Source organism: Rutilus rutilus (genome assembly GCF_951802725.1).
Source record: "Rutilus rutilus genome assembly, chromosome: 15".
In the NCBI taxonomy this organism is placed as follows: domain Eukaryota; kingdom Metazoa; phylum Chordata; class Actinopteri; order Cypriniformes; family Leuciscidae; genus Rutilus; species Rutilus rutilus.
Genome location: NC_140220.1, coordinates 27,628,235 through 27,642,887, shown reverse-complemented (window position 1 = coordinate 27,642,887; position 14,653 = coordinate 27,628,235). Strand labels below are relative to the sequence as shown.

The 14,653-nt window shown below is 38.0% G+C and overlaps 1 protein-coding gene across 2 annotated transcripts; it reads right to left on the bottom strand.

Moving 5' to 3' along the window:
* Window positions 1-1,214: 1,214 nt before the first annotated feature.
* On the bottom strand, window positions 1,215-13,414 carry nmu (neuromedin U; the record flags this gene model as incomplete). Of its 2 annotated transcripts, XM_084431716.1 has the most annotated exons (9): window positions 1,424-1,500; window positions 1,796-1,855; window positions 2,125-2,178; window positions 7,324-7,398; window positions 8,817-8,846; window positions 9,264-9,323; window positions 10,459-10,506; window positions 10,926-10,981; window positions 13,241-13,355. In XM_084431716.1, 8 exons carry the CDS (start codon window positions 13,353-13,355, stop codon window positions 1,820-1,822), a joined length of 474 nt encoding a protein of 157 aa, XP_084287842.1. In that variant the 3' UTR covers window positions 1,424-1,500; window positions 1,796-1,819. The 2 variants fall into 2 exon arrangements, with proteins under 2 accessions (XP_084287843.1, XP_084287842.1); XM_084431717.1 differs by lacking the exon at window positions 7,324-7,398 and having other exon boundaries at window positions 1,215-1,500; window positions 13,241-13,414.
* Between the last annotated feature and the right edge of the window lie 1,239 nt (window positions 13,415-14,653).

The window sequence follows — 14,653 nt, the reverse complement described above, 5'->3', positions numbered from 1 at the left end:
GTATTTTTTTTACAGTGAAGTGTACTTATTTAAAGTATGCCAAAAATGATTAAAACACAATGATTTGAAATGTACTTTGAAGTAAAACTTTTAATTGAATATTTCTACAAAGTGTATGCTCTTTAAGTACACTTAAGTGGCCTTTAATTTCATAATTATTATCTAATCTGCCAAAATTTGTTTTACCTTTTAAGATTTGAAGTACACTAAGTGCACATTCGATGCAATTAAGCACACTTCTTTTTTATAAGGGTCCATAGGGCAGAATACAATTAGTTTCAGTTATTGTTTTAGACATGTTTAATAATTTAATTTTGCAAATACAACCATGCACAAAATGAAATTAAAAACACTAGAATTGTTTTCCTTTATAATCTCGATTGTACATGTATGGGTTACAGTCATTTTTCAGGTAAATACTGCAAATTAAACAACACTTAAAAGGCAGGTTGGAGAAAGTGGTTCATTATAAGATTGTAGATTAAGCTAATTAATCTTCTATTATAAAAATATATCTTACTCAAGAGGGGGCAAGTCATTTCAGTTCCTGGGTCATTGGTCACCAGAAGTGTTTGTGTTTGTAACCCAAATTAGCTATTAACAAGACTATAACAAATGAGATCTTCAGCAGGTTCTGTTTGTGTGTTTCATTTGTGTATTTTTCTCATACCCTCAGATTAATTGCGTTCGACGTCTTTTCACAACCCCGAAGCTTCCGTTTTCACACCCAGCCCACTACAAAACACCCACTACAGGACTAATGTGTTTCGAGTTGTACCCTCAGGTCTGTCTAGAACCGGTCAAGTGATCTTCCACATCTACACACCCATGTTTTCTGTCACAAGTTTCTTAAAGGAAATGCAGTCACGATCCATGACGTAACCTTCTTCATTATTTCAGGCCCCTGTTCGTCCTCACAGTATGACAACGTCTTAATAAACACATTATTTATGAGAACAATAGACCATAAGCAAGATTCAGCTAAACCGATAAAGGACTGAAAAGAGACGTTTATCTAAAAGGATGCAGTTCTTGAAACATGCTGTTTGGATGGTCAAATCTAATTAAAATGGAAGTGATCGGAAGTGAAGTTTGATTAATGCTTTTTGACTAATTGTTGTAGATAGCACGATAACAAAAACACACACATTCATCAAGAGAAAGAGGGAATGAGCAACCAGAATCCCACTAGTGCTTTCAAGAAATAACTGAACAGAAAAAAAAAAGATTTTATTTCTTTGTTTTTGGTGGGAAAAACACGTACAGTCAATTTAGTCAAAATCACACTGGCACGATGAGGAAACATTTTGTAATGCTTTTAATTCAAAAGGCACAGCACAGTTACACAAACAGGACATTTGGACAGATAAAAGACTTTATTTGGATTCTGTACATTCAACATCACAATTTAACACGAGGGTGTTTTCTGGAACGAGCTGTGTGATGTTTCAGGTTGACTGGCTCTGGATCATCACATCTGTGGTAAGGGGTCTGGTGCTACTGAAATTGTTAATGAACAAGAGACTGTTTTTATTTTATTTTTAAATATACAGACACATTAGTATAGCTCAAATATGTTTTTTGTAGGTTTAAGTTCACTCTCTAATGCCATTAAAGACCAATGCCCTGTTGTATATCAGTATATGAAAATGTATATTGTATTGTTGTATATTTAAATGTATAGTTTCTGAATTTGTTTTTCCCGTGACTCTAGACCCATGCAGTGCACTTGTAGAAAACACATGAGATTTGAAGAAGCAGTTTTAAATGATTATCTCAGTTCATCATGAAATACCTGATTTTTCCATTCTTTATTGTTTTACACATATTCAGCAGATCTTCTTCCATTTCGTGGCTGCAGAGAAGAAAGAAAAAAAAAACTTTTCCATGGTAATGCAATGTCCTATTTTAAATTCAAAACGAGCTTTCGAATGATACCTAATTTATGATGATTACTAAAATATGTGATAGGGAAAAAAGGCAATAAAAAAGAGCGCCAAGCATACCGCTTGCGAGACGGTGACAGTTAAGAGGTTTAACTCAAAACTTAATCAAAGTAAATAAGATATTCCTTATTGTGTTGGACAATAAACAGCTGTCATATATACCGTAGGCCTACCCTACCCGATAAAGGAAGTATCCTCTGCTCTGGATCCGTCCAGGCCCTTGAAGATCATCCTGCACACAGAAGGAATTGTTATACTGTAGTTATGCTCAAATATCAGACCACACTTTCTGATGCCGCTAGTGAACATTGTTTAACTGTTTCTAACTGGATCGAAGGTGAATTAAAGGTCTTATGAAGGCAGTGTTGGTAAGAGGGAAAAACAATTTATCTACCCAACAAAATCCATCAGGACCATTTCCTTTGTGCGAGTGAGGCAGTCATCATTTATTCTTGTTCAGTTTTGTGTTTTACCCTTATAGCACAATAACACTTTTAGCGTACAATTACCTCTCAAATGGACAGAAGCAGTTAATCAAACTAAGGTTGAGCCATTTCACATCCTGTACATTTAATTAGATGGACTCACACTCATGCATGCACATGTCAGCCTCGTGCAACCGTGCATGTGTACAAGCATGTAGAAATGCATACTTTTAAAAAATATATATATTTTTTTTAAAGTTAAATATTAAAAATATTTAACCTTACACTGGGAATGTAAAATAAATTAATATAATAAATAAATATATTACATTTAATTTAATTGTCCAAAAATCCTGAACAGAATGTATCACGTTTCCACAAACATATTAGGCAGCTCAACTGTTTTCAACATTGATAATAATAAGAAATATTTCTTGAGCAGCAAATCAGCAAATTAGACATTGAAGACTAGAGGAATGATGCTGAAAATTCAGCTTTGATTATATATTAATAAATTACTTTTTAAAATATATTCAAATAGAAAACTTCCCAGTTACTGGATGTAACCAATGTAACCTTGGATGCTGACAATTCAGCTTTGCCATCGGAGGAATAATTTACATTTTAAAATTAAAATAGAAAACATTCCAGTTACTAGACGTAACCAACATAACCTTGGTTCCGCTTATGGGAAAAAAAAGTTTTCTCGTTTTTCCTTGAATACTGAAGCCTGATTGGTTCACGTCAGACAAAAGGCTTTTCAGCCCACAGAAACGGGTGGAGCCGACTGCCTATTTAAGTCGCGCTGAAAGCCATTTTTGGCCGAATTTTTCAACTGTGAAGTGGCAGCGTTGACTAGTGCATAGGTGCAATGGAACCAGGGAACCAAGGTTACATTAGTAACCGGAACACTCCGCTAGACCAAGCCCAAGAGGAGGCCATTCCCCTGGTGGTGTGGGCCCTCACCCTGATAGGGCACTATTGCGTCCATTATCCAGTGGGATAGTCTTTGTTTTGTAAGTAGGCAGCCCCATTGAGTGGCCTCCGATGCACACAAACAGCTGCTCTGACTGCCTGAACTGGCAGGAACACTCAATGTACAACCTAAAGGCCTGAACCGGGCAAAGTGGGTGTGGCGTCTTTTCGCCCTCAGCAGAGGGGTGCTTTGTGAAAGCCCTTTGTGCTCTAAAGGGCGTAAAAACTTCTTAGGCACATAGCCTCGTCTGGGTCTAAGGACAACTTTACTGTCGCTGGGCCCAAACTTGAGGCAGGAAGCATCTACTGAAAGAGCCTGCAGATCACCAATTCTCTTGACCGATGCCAGAGCCAGCAGAAGGGTGGTCTTTAGTAAGAGAGGTTTTGGCAAACGCAAGTTTTTAAAAAGTTTTTATCCAACCTTATCGTGAGATGCGGAGCGGAGCATAAGAGAACAACTGAGTCTGAAGTAGCTGCTCACTTAAAAGATCTTGCTCGCCTCTCAATTGCCAATTTCAAAACGGTTTTCACAAGATGAATTTTGAGTTTGTAAGCTTTCGAATGATACCTAATCTATGATGATTACCCAAATATGTGATATGAATAATAATAAAAAAGAGCGGCAATCGTCCAGCTAGCAGGACACGTTAATTAAACCCGTTTTTCTCAAAGATAACCATAACTTTTGTTACAGACAAACGATGAAAGAAATAAAAACAGATTTGGAAAGAGCTTGAAACCATCTGTAATAAGTAACATTTCACCATGTGGTGGGTTTTCCCAGATCGCATCACATATAAGCGTGGTATGCCGCAATAGCTGCCGTGTATACCTTGAGTGTGGACGGGGTGCGTCCACCATCCAACAGCACCTGTAGGAATGAGAGGAGAGAAGAGAAGCGATCTCCCAAGACAGAGGGTCTACATTCCGAGCTGAGCAACAGCTGGAAAAAAATAGACCATTTTTGGGTGTGAGGGGCTCCTGGTAGAAGGCACCCTTGCCTCAGAGATCGTGTTCATGACCTCCGTGGAAAGATGTGAAGGCTCACAGATGGAGGCTGGTCTGGGCGCACATACCACTGGTGGGGAGGACCCAGTACTGACAGCAAACACAATGCCTCCAATTCCCAGAACTGAACAGGGTTTGGGAGGTGAACACATAGAAGCTTTGGGGGTGGTCCAGCCTCGGCGGGACTTAGCCTCCTCCTCCTTGTGCCCGAGGCTTCAGGGTTACTTGGGCGGATCAGGGTCCAGCACTAGCTTAGGACAGGGAGTGCCGGCAGGAAGTGGCGGATCGCTTTTGATGTCTTCTGTGCCGTTGTAAAATGCTCAGCAAAATGGTGACTGCGGAACCAAACAAACCTGAGGGAGAGACAGGGGAGTCCAGGAGGGCTGTCTTGTCAGCGTCCTTGATCTCCGTTAAGTTTAACCAAAGGTGGTGCTCGTGGACCACCAAATTGGCCATGACATGACCAATCGCTTGGGCCATAGATTTAGTGGCGCTCAGGACAAGGTCGGTCGCGCTGCACAGCTCCTCGAAGGCCGCCGGGTTAGGACCACTCTCGTCCATGGCACAGAGAAGCTTGGCTTGGTAAACTTGGAGGACCGCCATAGTGTGAAGAATGGAACCAGCCTGGCCACTCGTGGCATACGCTCTGGCCACGAGTGTAGATGTCGCTCTGCACGGCTTAGTCAGGTGGGCAGCTTTAGTTTTCCAGCCGCGGGCTGTGGGTGGGCAGAGATGCACAGCGACGGCCTCTTCCAGCAGGGGAAGCTTAGTATAACTGAAAGAAGAATAATGGACGCTGAAGAAGAATAATGGACGCGTGCTGAATAGGGGGCACGCCTTGATTCCGTTAGTTCTTCATGGACTTCCAGGAAGAACGGGAGACTGGAGGCGAGCTCCTCTGGAGCCGACCAATCAAAGCCCAACTCGTTAACGGCCTTGGTAAAGACACAGATGAGCTCTGAGTCCTGCTGAGTCTGTCTTTTTAGGTGGCGGATGAGGTGGAGTCATCGCCGGAGTTCGCCCAGTCCTCCTCTTCAGATGCAGCCGGAGATATTGAGTCATCACAATCGCCCTCGGAGCCGCCAAATGAAACCAAATGAAACCATCTCACACCAGATGAGGGGCGCTGGTCATCACGGGTGAAGAGCACAAGCGAAAGCAGGGAGAGGTATGTGGGCACTGGGCCAATGTGAGCTCGCTACAGCCTTGCTGCTCCGCCCCGTGGCTTCTTTCGTCTCGGCTCGAGAGGGTAAGAGAAAGGGAGAGCGTGCGAGGCAGGATCGCTCTTGAAAAGCGATGCGTGAGCGCAACAGTGTGAGATTCATGCTCCCGCAGTGCGAGCAGCTGGTCTCAGTGAGAGCAGCCTTGGCTTGGGCGTCTCCCAGGCATGCGATGCACTCGGTGTGCTCGTCCGAGGGAAGCAGGGGAGCCCTGCATGAGCAACATTCATGGTGTGACATTTTGCAACAAATGCCTCTTAATTTGCTTTTTTAGAAGGAAAATTTCTCTATGAGATTATCGCTGGATAGCCGCAGGGGAGAAGAGTTGGATCAGCTGCAGCTGCGAAGTCCCGTTAATCCGATGCTGGGGCTTAATTCGACGGTGAATGGAAAGGCTTTTTATCTTCTCTGTGGAGTCAGCGAGGAGATGATCTTCGAGCTTGAAGGAGAAAAATTCTGAAATTCAGAAATGGCTTTCAGCGCTTAAATAGGCTGTCGGTCCTGCCCGTTTCGGCTGGCTGAAAAGCCATTTGTTTGTACAGGTGCACAGACATGAACCAATCAGGACTCAGTATTCGGTTTTCCCCATAAGCGAGTGAACCATATTGAAAGATAACAATTATAAAAAATAAAAAAAAAACACATTTCACAATATTACTGTTTTACTGTATTTTTGATCAAATAAATTAAGCCTTGATGTTCTTCCAAAAACATTTAAAAATCGTATTATCCTTAAACCTTGAAACATAAGTGTAATTCTTGTAGTATATGACATAATATATTAAAACTAATAATATATTTACAAGTTCCACATATATCTATTCTAATCTATAGAATATTATATAAGATAACATATCTTCTATTCTATTCTATATCTATTTATATATATATCTATACTGCGTTAGATGAAACTGGGAAGGGTCATAGCACTTGCATATTGTTGTCCTATTGTTAGTTTCACTGCTTCTATTGTTCTAATTTGTAAGTCGCTTTGGATAAAAGCGTCTGCTAAATGAATTAATGTAAATGTAATGTAAATGTAATGTAAATGTATATATGGATTGAATAAGGTAGTTTGACTTTTATGTAAACATCAATGTTTCCATCATCAACCAGAGAAAGAGAGAGGTTGTCACATTTGTTGTGTATACACACACTGTCTGTTTTAATAATAATTAACACTTAACACTTTAATAATTAACACTTAACACTTAATTAAATCAACAATTACTGATGGTCAAAAGAGAAGCCCTAGAGCTAAGTCGTGACGAGATATTATCAAACAGCATATGGCCTTTCATCAAGCAGCACCGAGGATTGAGAGGAACAGACACTTCAGTCAGTCTCCATGAACATCCCTCTAAAAGTTACATTGTTTTTTATCAACTATTCATGCATTTACCACAGAATTTAAAATGTAATGGTCATGCACCCTTTTTAGTATCAAGACAAGGAAAAAAAACTCAAGAGCATAATTCCTCAGTAATAATAATAATAATAATAATAATAATAAACGTATGCACTATTCATATAGATAATTAGGGGACAAAAATTATTTTTATATTTTTATATTTAGTACAGCTAAATTTCATAAACTTTAAACTGACTTTTGAATATATATATTTGGTGTCTTGGAACTTACCCAAAACTAAATATTGATGGGGAAAAAGCCTTGCATGTTGTCATTTTAGTGATCATACTCACAGTGCTAATGTAGTTTGAATGAAGGTAAGCATGCAGGATACATACACTTAATTTCATTCTCCTGCTTCTTCTTCTGGCAAGCTGGGGTATGAGCTCCAGAAGAGGGTGCAACACAGAAGACTGACACATACACATATATAGAGAGATATCATGAAGACAGATATGGAGAGATATGAAAACCATGAACATCTGCTCCTGGGATTGGCCAGGGCTCGCAGAGAGGACTCTTGTGCGTTCTCTCACGCACTTATCTGTCCTCAGTGCGGCTCAGTGTTCATTTGGCACACATGGTGCACTGATGTTCAGTAAAATCACAGGCATGCAGGCCATGCCAGAGCACATGTGGGGGAATGTGAAGTTATGATGTCAGCATCAGGGGGTAGTGTTTTTGTGTCTGTTTGTGAGTGTTACATAATAATTATGTTATGAATATGTACACCTGATTCGATATTTGAAACACATCACAAAACAATGCTTCTGTAATGTGGTGGACATGCAAAGAATGGACAGTAGGAAGAAACTAAATAGTTCCTCTGATGGCATCAACACAAAATTGCATGTAAATTAAATTTGGAAAATGTTAAGATAAAATTAGGTTCTCTTCTGGTTTGAGTCTGAGCCAAAATTCTGATATTAATTCACCAAAAAAAGTCAATCTAGTGTAAATTATAATATAGGAGATAATAATGTTCTTTTCCTATGTGTGGATGTTATCAAGGAGGAATCATGATGTCAGAGGTTGAATGCATGCGATGGGAACTAATGAGTAGATAGATTTATATGTAGTAAGAGTAAATTATCTGAATACTATAGGTGACACTGTAGACTTAGTGGAAGATAATACATAGGTAAAATAATAAAATCAAGATTTTATTTTCAAACATTTATTTATTTGGTGTGTAGCCGTGTAATAAGTTCTGATCATCCAGTCAAGGTTTTTTGCAAGTAAGACTTTGGTTATTTTATTTTATTTTATTTTAGTTCATTTCTCGCATTGACTGTGCATTATCCTTTATGGGAATGTATTTAAGATTTTGCTTTTGCACAACCTTGGCCCAAAAGGGAACTGTGCAGTGGCCTAAATATTTTTTAATTTATGTGAGCTTTATTTAATTCCCGAGTATTAGATCACAGATTGCAATTTGCAGTCGAGTGTTACTGAAGACAGTGCAGCGTAGCAACAGTGGCTGAGTGCTGAAAGCAACAGACACTAAACAACTCTTGAGGAAACCTACCGTCCCATCTGTAAATCCTGCACCATTCGGTTTAGTGTAATGAAATAAGAACTATACATACATGTATAGACACACAAATACAAAACCATATACACAAACACAGAACATACACAAACATATACGCAGAAAGGCAAAGACACCAAAATCAAAACAAACAAAAACATGAAAAACATTCATAAAATAAATAATAACACCATAATCCATAAAAAGACATCATGATGTTATGATGTCATTGAATAGTCATTGCACTGAATGTGTTTGAAAAAGCGACCTCAAATTAGACCTCAAATGTCACATGCTCACCCTTTTGCTGATCTCTCGAGCTGTGATCTCCTGCATATACAAAAAGCAAACATTAAAAAATCATAAAAATGAATCGTCCTTTTATTAATCTATAGATTACAGGCTTTACAAATAACTTACATTTTTTTGTGTGTGTATTAGAATACATTAAAATTGGTTCAGTAGCTGAGACCCAGACCGAATCTGTGGATGTTATATATATATATATATATATATATATATATATATATATATATATATATATATATATATATATATATATATATATATATATATATATATTATGCAGTGATTTTAGGGGGGAAATCTGTTAAGAGTGCTACATGCTTACTGGTAGCTGAAACTAGGCCTATTTAATAAACAAACATTCAAAGGTTGGCAGCGATGTGTAGAATATCTTCATAGTTCTACGCATGCTGATTCCGTGTGGGCATGAATAAAATTCACCTTCGATTTTTGCAGTGATCCCAGCATTAGGAAACACAGGTCCTCCAGGACATCAGATGTCTGGCAAAGGTTAAAAGAAAAGAAAACAAAATGGATTATGGACAGTTTAAATGCCTGAGCCTGAGCCAAATGATTCAAGTAACTAAATGATGTGCTGGAAGTGTCCATTTTCAAGTGAATTTCTACAGGAAATGTTAAGAGCACAATTAATTGGGGGTTCACAGCGCAGTAAACCGACTGTTATATATACAAAGTTTTTTATATGTCTCTATAATTTTACATACCATAATTCACTTACGGTTTGCTTCAAAAACACACACATAAGTAGCTGTATTGCAAATGGCAACAATACTCAATGGGCCCTATTTTAACGATCTGAAACACAAGTATCAAACGCGAAACGCAAGTAACTTTGTGGGCGGATCTCGGACGCTGTTGCTATTATACCGGCGGGATAAATGACTCTTGCGCCCGACGCAAATCTAAAATGGGTTGGTCTGAAGTAGCTACATTACTCATAGGTGTGGTTTGGGCGTAACGTGAAATAAACCAATCAGAGTGTCATCTCACATTCCCAGGCGCAGGCGCTTGTTCCATGGCGGATTGCTATTAGCGCACGCCAGGTGCGGTTCACAGCCGAGGAGACCGACGTTCTCGTCAGGGCCGTAAAAGACAGAGAAGTGACATTGTATGGGGATGGAGAAACCTACCCAAATCATCTTCGGTTAAACAGGCGTAAAATTATTTGGGTAAATGTGTAAGCTAGATTTCATGCCTATTTTTTCACATCTTCATGGACACCACAATGATTTCCCTCGTGTGGTAATATCTTTCCTTGTAATTATGTATGGTTTGCAAAAACTGCTGCCTGCATCTGTGTAGATGAGAGAGGCAAAGTGTATGCGCGTTGTGCACACGCTACATTATGGCCAAGCATGCGCCCTTAAAATAGCATCTGAATAACACGCCACTGACTTTAGACTAGGTTTTTCCTGGTCTGTGGCGGAATTGTTTTCTGAAACTGCAAAATAGCGCCAGGGAACGTTTGCGCCGGAACACGCTTCCTCTTTTCGCTGAGGAGAGCGCAAGTTCATTCCCTAATTTACCGGCGACGTGCGTCTGTGGAGGGAAATGATACATGCGTCAGTGTACAAAGTCATTTGCGCTGGGTGCAAGATAGGGCACCATTACTCACTCTAAAGGATGGGTCTGCGTAGAGGTAGAATGAGCAAAGATCAGTTATCTAAGAAAAAGACAAAAATGCAGTTGCAATTTGGCAGCTTGTATAAACAAGATTCAAAGAACTAATAAAAAGTTCCAACTCAAAATTAATCATGTCTCTTTTTTTGATGTTTTGTTTATCATTTCTCCAAATGCCCAAAAACACATATTATTCTGTGCTTTCATATCCCAGCCTTTAGATCCCCAGCTTTACCCATGTAATTGCTCATGTACACACAGTTAGAACATGTAAACAAAGCAGAGGTGAAATCATCACTTAAGTTAGCGTACTGAAACTGAACAAATATGGGATAAGTCATTTGTGATTAACTTTTGTCTCTGAGGAAATTTCTATATAACTTGGATGCATTATAAGTGATTTGTTGGAAGAGTAAAAAGGAAAGGACTCATAAGTATTGACACTTAGTAAATCATACACACCTGGGTTAGTAACTGCTCATGCTCTATTGAAGATGGATTCAAGAGCACTGGAGCACCTGCAATTTATGCAGAAATCATTATTACATATATATTATTTAGTGTTACAAGCAAAGTGAATTTTAATCATATGAAAACATTGTATGAATTTTGATTGGAATATGACAGAGAAATAATTGTTATATTGACACATTGAGTTCTACACAGCATACTGTGGTGTTTGTATTTCAATTGGTCACGACTCACAATTATTTGGTAAATCTCAAATCTTATGACATCTACCTGTCTATATTCTAAAGCAATCTTCATTGTCAAGAGGTTTCTTGCAGTTGCATCACAAAATTGCCAATGAAATCAATCTGTAATCCTTGTGAGGTTTGGTTCGGAAATTAATATTTCTTGTTTTGGTGATTTTGCCCTCTTCCCTCAATGGAATAAGCTCTAATTTGGCTGAGTTTGATTAAGTTAGTTCAGTCTAATTGAGTTTGTTTATTGATCTACTGTGTGGGTCTTTCAATCTGGATTTTCTTTATAAACCACTGCTGTCAAAAAGTGTTTTCCATGATTGATTTTGTGGTCTTATTTGTGGTCTGATTTAAGTCTTAGAATAGGTTAATCATTAGGCTGTAATTACATATTCCTAGTAAAAAAAACAAACAAAAAAAAAACAGTAGTAGTTTAGGGAAGAAACCAATACAATACCAAAAAGAAAATACTTGTGCAGTTAAAAAAGAAAGTTTGTTATTGTAAACTTTCATCCATCTCTTATGACATTTAACAATCAGTTGTGATGGCATAATTCTATCTGTGTATCAGTGAATGAGTCACATTTGTCTAATCTGACAACATCTCTCATGGCATTTCTTATACTGCCATTATATTATTCAAATGCTTGTGACATCACTGCTGTCAAAATTGTCAAGCTCTCTGCTGTACAATAACACTATTTTTTCTCTCAGTGACATCATAATTAGCAGTTACATGACTGAATCCAATTTGACGGTAAATAGCTCTTGGTATAAAGACTGAATGCTTTATTGCTTGGAGATTATCAAGATTGTGGTGTTATGATTATAATTAACAAAATGAATCTGGCACATAACACTGTTTACTCTAGCATAATTTTCCAGGTTTATTGAAAAACGTACAACATTTGTACTGTTCTAATAATTGGTCTCGAACTAACAAGGCTGTAATAAAAAAAAAAAGTTGCTGCCTTAAATTTGTATGTACAATCAACTTGGATGTTTAAGTCATTTCAACTTAAAACTTAAAAAATGAGTTGAATCTAGTATACCTTAAAAGGTAAAAAGTTGAAAAATTGCTTAACCTATTTCGATGTGTTAAAGCAATGTAAAAACATGTTTTCATAACTTATTGATCATTTAAAAATGTTTTACAGTGAATGCACAGAATTCACTGCCCTGCCTAACAGTATAAGCCCTTTAGTTAATGCGTCACAATGACGCATTCCTGCTCAATATCTACAGAAAAACTAATGCAGCACGCTGTGATAAGCAAGAGAACTAAGTTTGACTAAGCCTTCAGTATATATCAAAATCATATACAAGAATGAAATCAGTCAATCCAAATGCAAGGCAAAGACAGAAGGTTTAGATGAGGACAGCAAAGCACTTGTTTTTTAATACCTGTAGCAATATTTATTTGTATTCCATCTATTTAATTTGTCACAGTAGAGTCTGTCAGTTGTTCTTGATTTGATTCATATATTTTGTTTATATAATTATATATAGGCTATATATATAATTGTAACAGTTGCATTTATTTTGAGTCATCAAAACATCCCCCTTGGCTTCACATATTTATCAAACTTTCATCAACTATTTTGAGGCAACAGTTGTTTGAGATATTAAATAAATACTGAGAGTATTCTGACTCTTTTGTTTTGATCCCTCAGTAATATAACAACACTGTACCTCTATGACTGTACAGCTGGAAAACCTCCCCTTGATTTGGTAAATATATATATATATATACAAAAGATTATGATGCTAAAAAATATATAAAGATATAAAAGCATGATGATGATTAAAAAAAAAGCATTTTAGCAGATAAACTTATAGACTACATTTTTAAATAAAGTGAGTTAATTCATATTATATTATTTTAATTATCATCATCATGTTGCTGCTTGGAACAGGCATTCATTTAGATGGTTTAGTTTTGGGGGAGAGAATTGCTCAACTGAATAATCTTTCTCATTGGAGAGATAAAGTACTAGGCCACCTAACTTCTTCAACTAAGTTATTCTAACATCACTAAATAAGTAAAAGGAGAGATGTATGTGGAAGACTTACTTGTGGTGATGGGTATGAAGGAGATGAAGAGGACCGCGAACATCAGGGTGGAGTTGTGTGCTGGGCTCATCGCGCTCTGAGCTGCTTCGCGTTCACACTGACTGCTGTTCCTCATGCTCTCGTCTCGTGCGCGTCAGTCAGTCAGCTTGCGACGGTTCTTGTGGTGCTCTCTCCGTCTGACTTGCCAGCCAAACATTATGAACTCTCGGAGTTACACCCTCTTCGTAAATCGACTTGCAAAGTACGTCACGATGAATGAGCCCCGGCACGTGATTAATTTACACAAACGATGATGTGATATGAGTGGTCAACGCAATGAGTAATCAATGTAAAATATTTAATCTTCAACTGCACATTTTAGTGTACTGTGTATACACACGGTTATTTGTGTTAACGTAAAATGCATTTGGCTTTTACATATGTATTCTTTTTTATATATTTTTTATATTGCCTGTTGAATGACAAAACGTGTGGCTATAGCTCCTTTGAGTGGGATGTAGATACAGATAATAAGATTGCATCAATGTCTGTTTAATATCTCCTCATTACGAAAATGTCAAGAAGTGGTGTCATGGGCTCTAGAGTAAGATTCTCAGCATTGGGATATGGCCTCACATTTCCGGGCATTTTCGAATGTATGTGTCTGTATGTGTGTAATTGAACAATGGGATTGTTGATATTCATTTGTTTGAGTCAAAACATGCCTAGACAATGTGTCCACCTGGCTAGGTAAAATGAAGCCAGTGGTTGAGCATGCGTAGGGGGGAGGTGTGCTGAGTTTGAGTGCGTACCGCCGCACATCATGACGCACACGGGAGAGTGAGATTTGATTCACAGCTAAGCATAGCGCCACTGGGAAATATCAGCTAAATATCAAAGTGAATAAATAATCAGTGAATATCCTTTACAAGAGGGTTATTGCTGGAGTTTTGGAGGATTGGGACTGGATGACTGAGTACCTTCAGCGGGACTGAAATAAATACAATGAGAGCTTTCGCACAGGTTAAAGAGATAATTTATTCGGCAAGAGGGACAGAAAAGGAATAAGGTAGGAATGAAATTAAGAGGATTAATAAAAAAACACGGAGAAAAACACACTGCAGAGTTAAAACGGATAGGTGAGATGGAAACACATATAATGCACATTAGCAGAATTACTATTTAGAAGTAGCATGAGCAACAGTTGCTCTCCAAATCACCACATATATACATATATTATATGACTGCCCTTAGTTACACCACATTTTTCACACTAACATATATATATACCATAATCTGATCATCTGTTTCTAAATGTTGATACTTTTTCCCCAAAAAAGATTCAAACTGATGCTTTTCTCTAAACCTCTTAAAATAAGGAAACCACTCAATTTAATACCAATTTAACAAAGGCACCAACAATATTAGTTTATT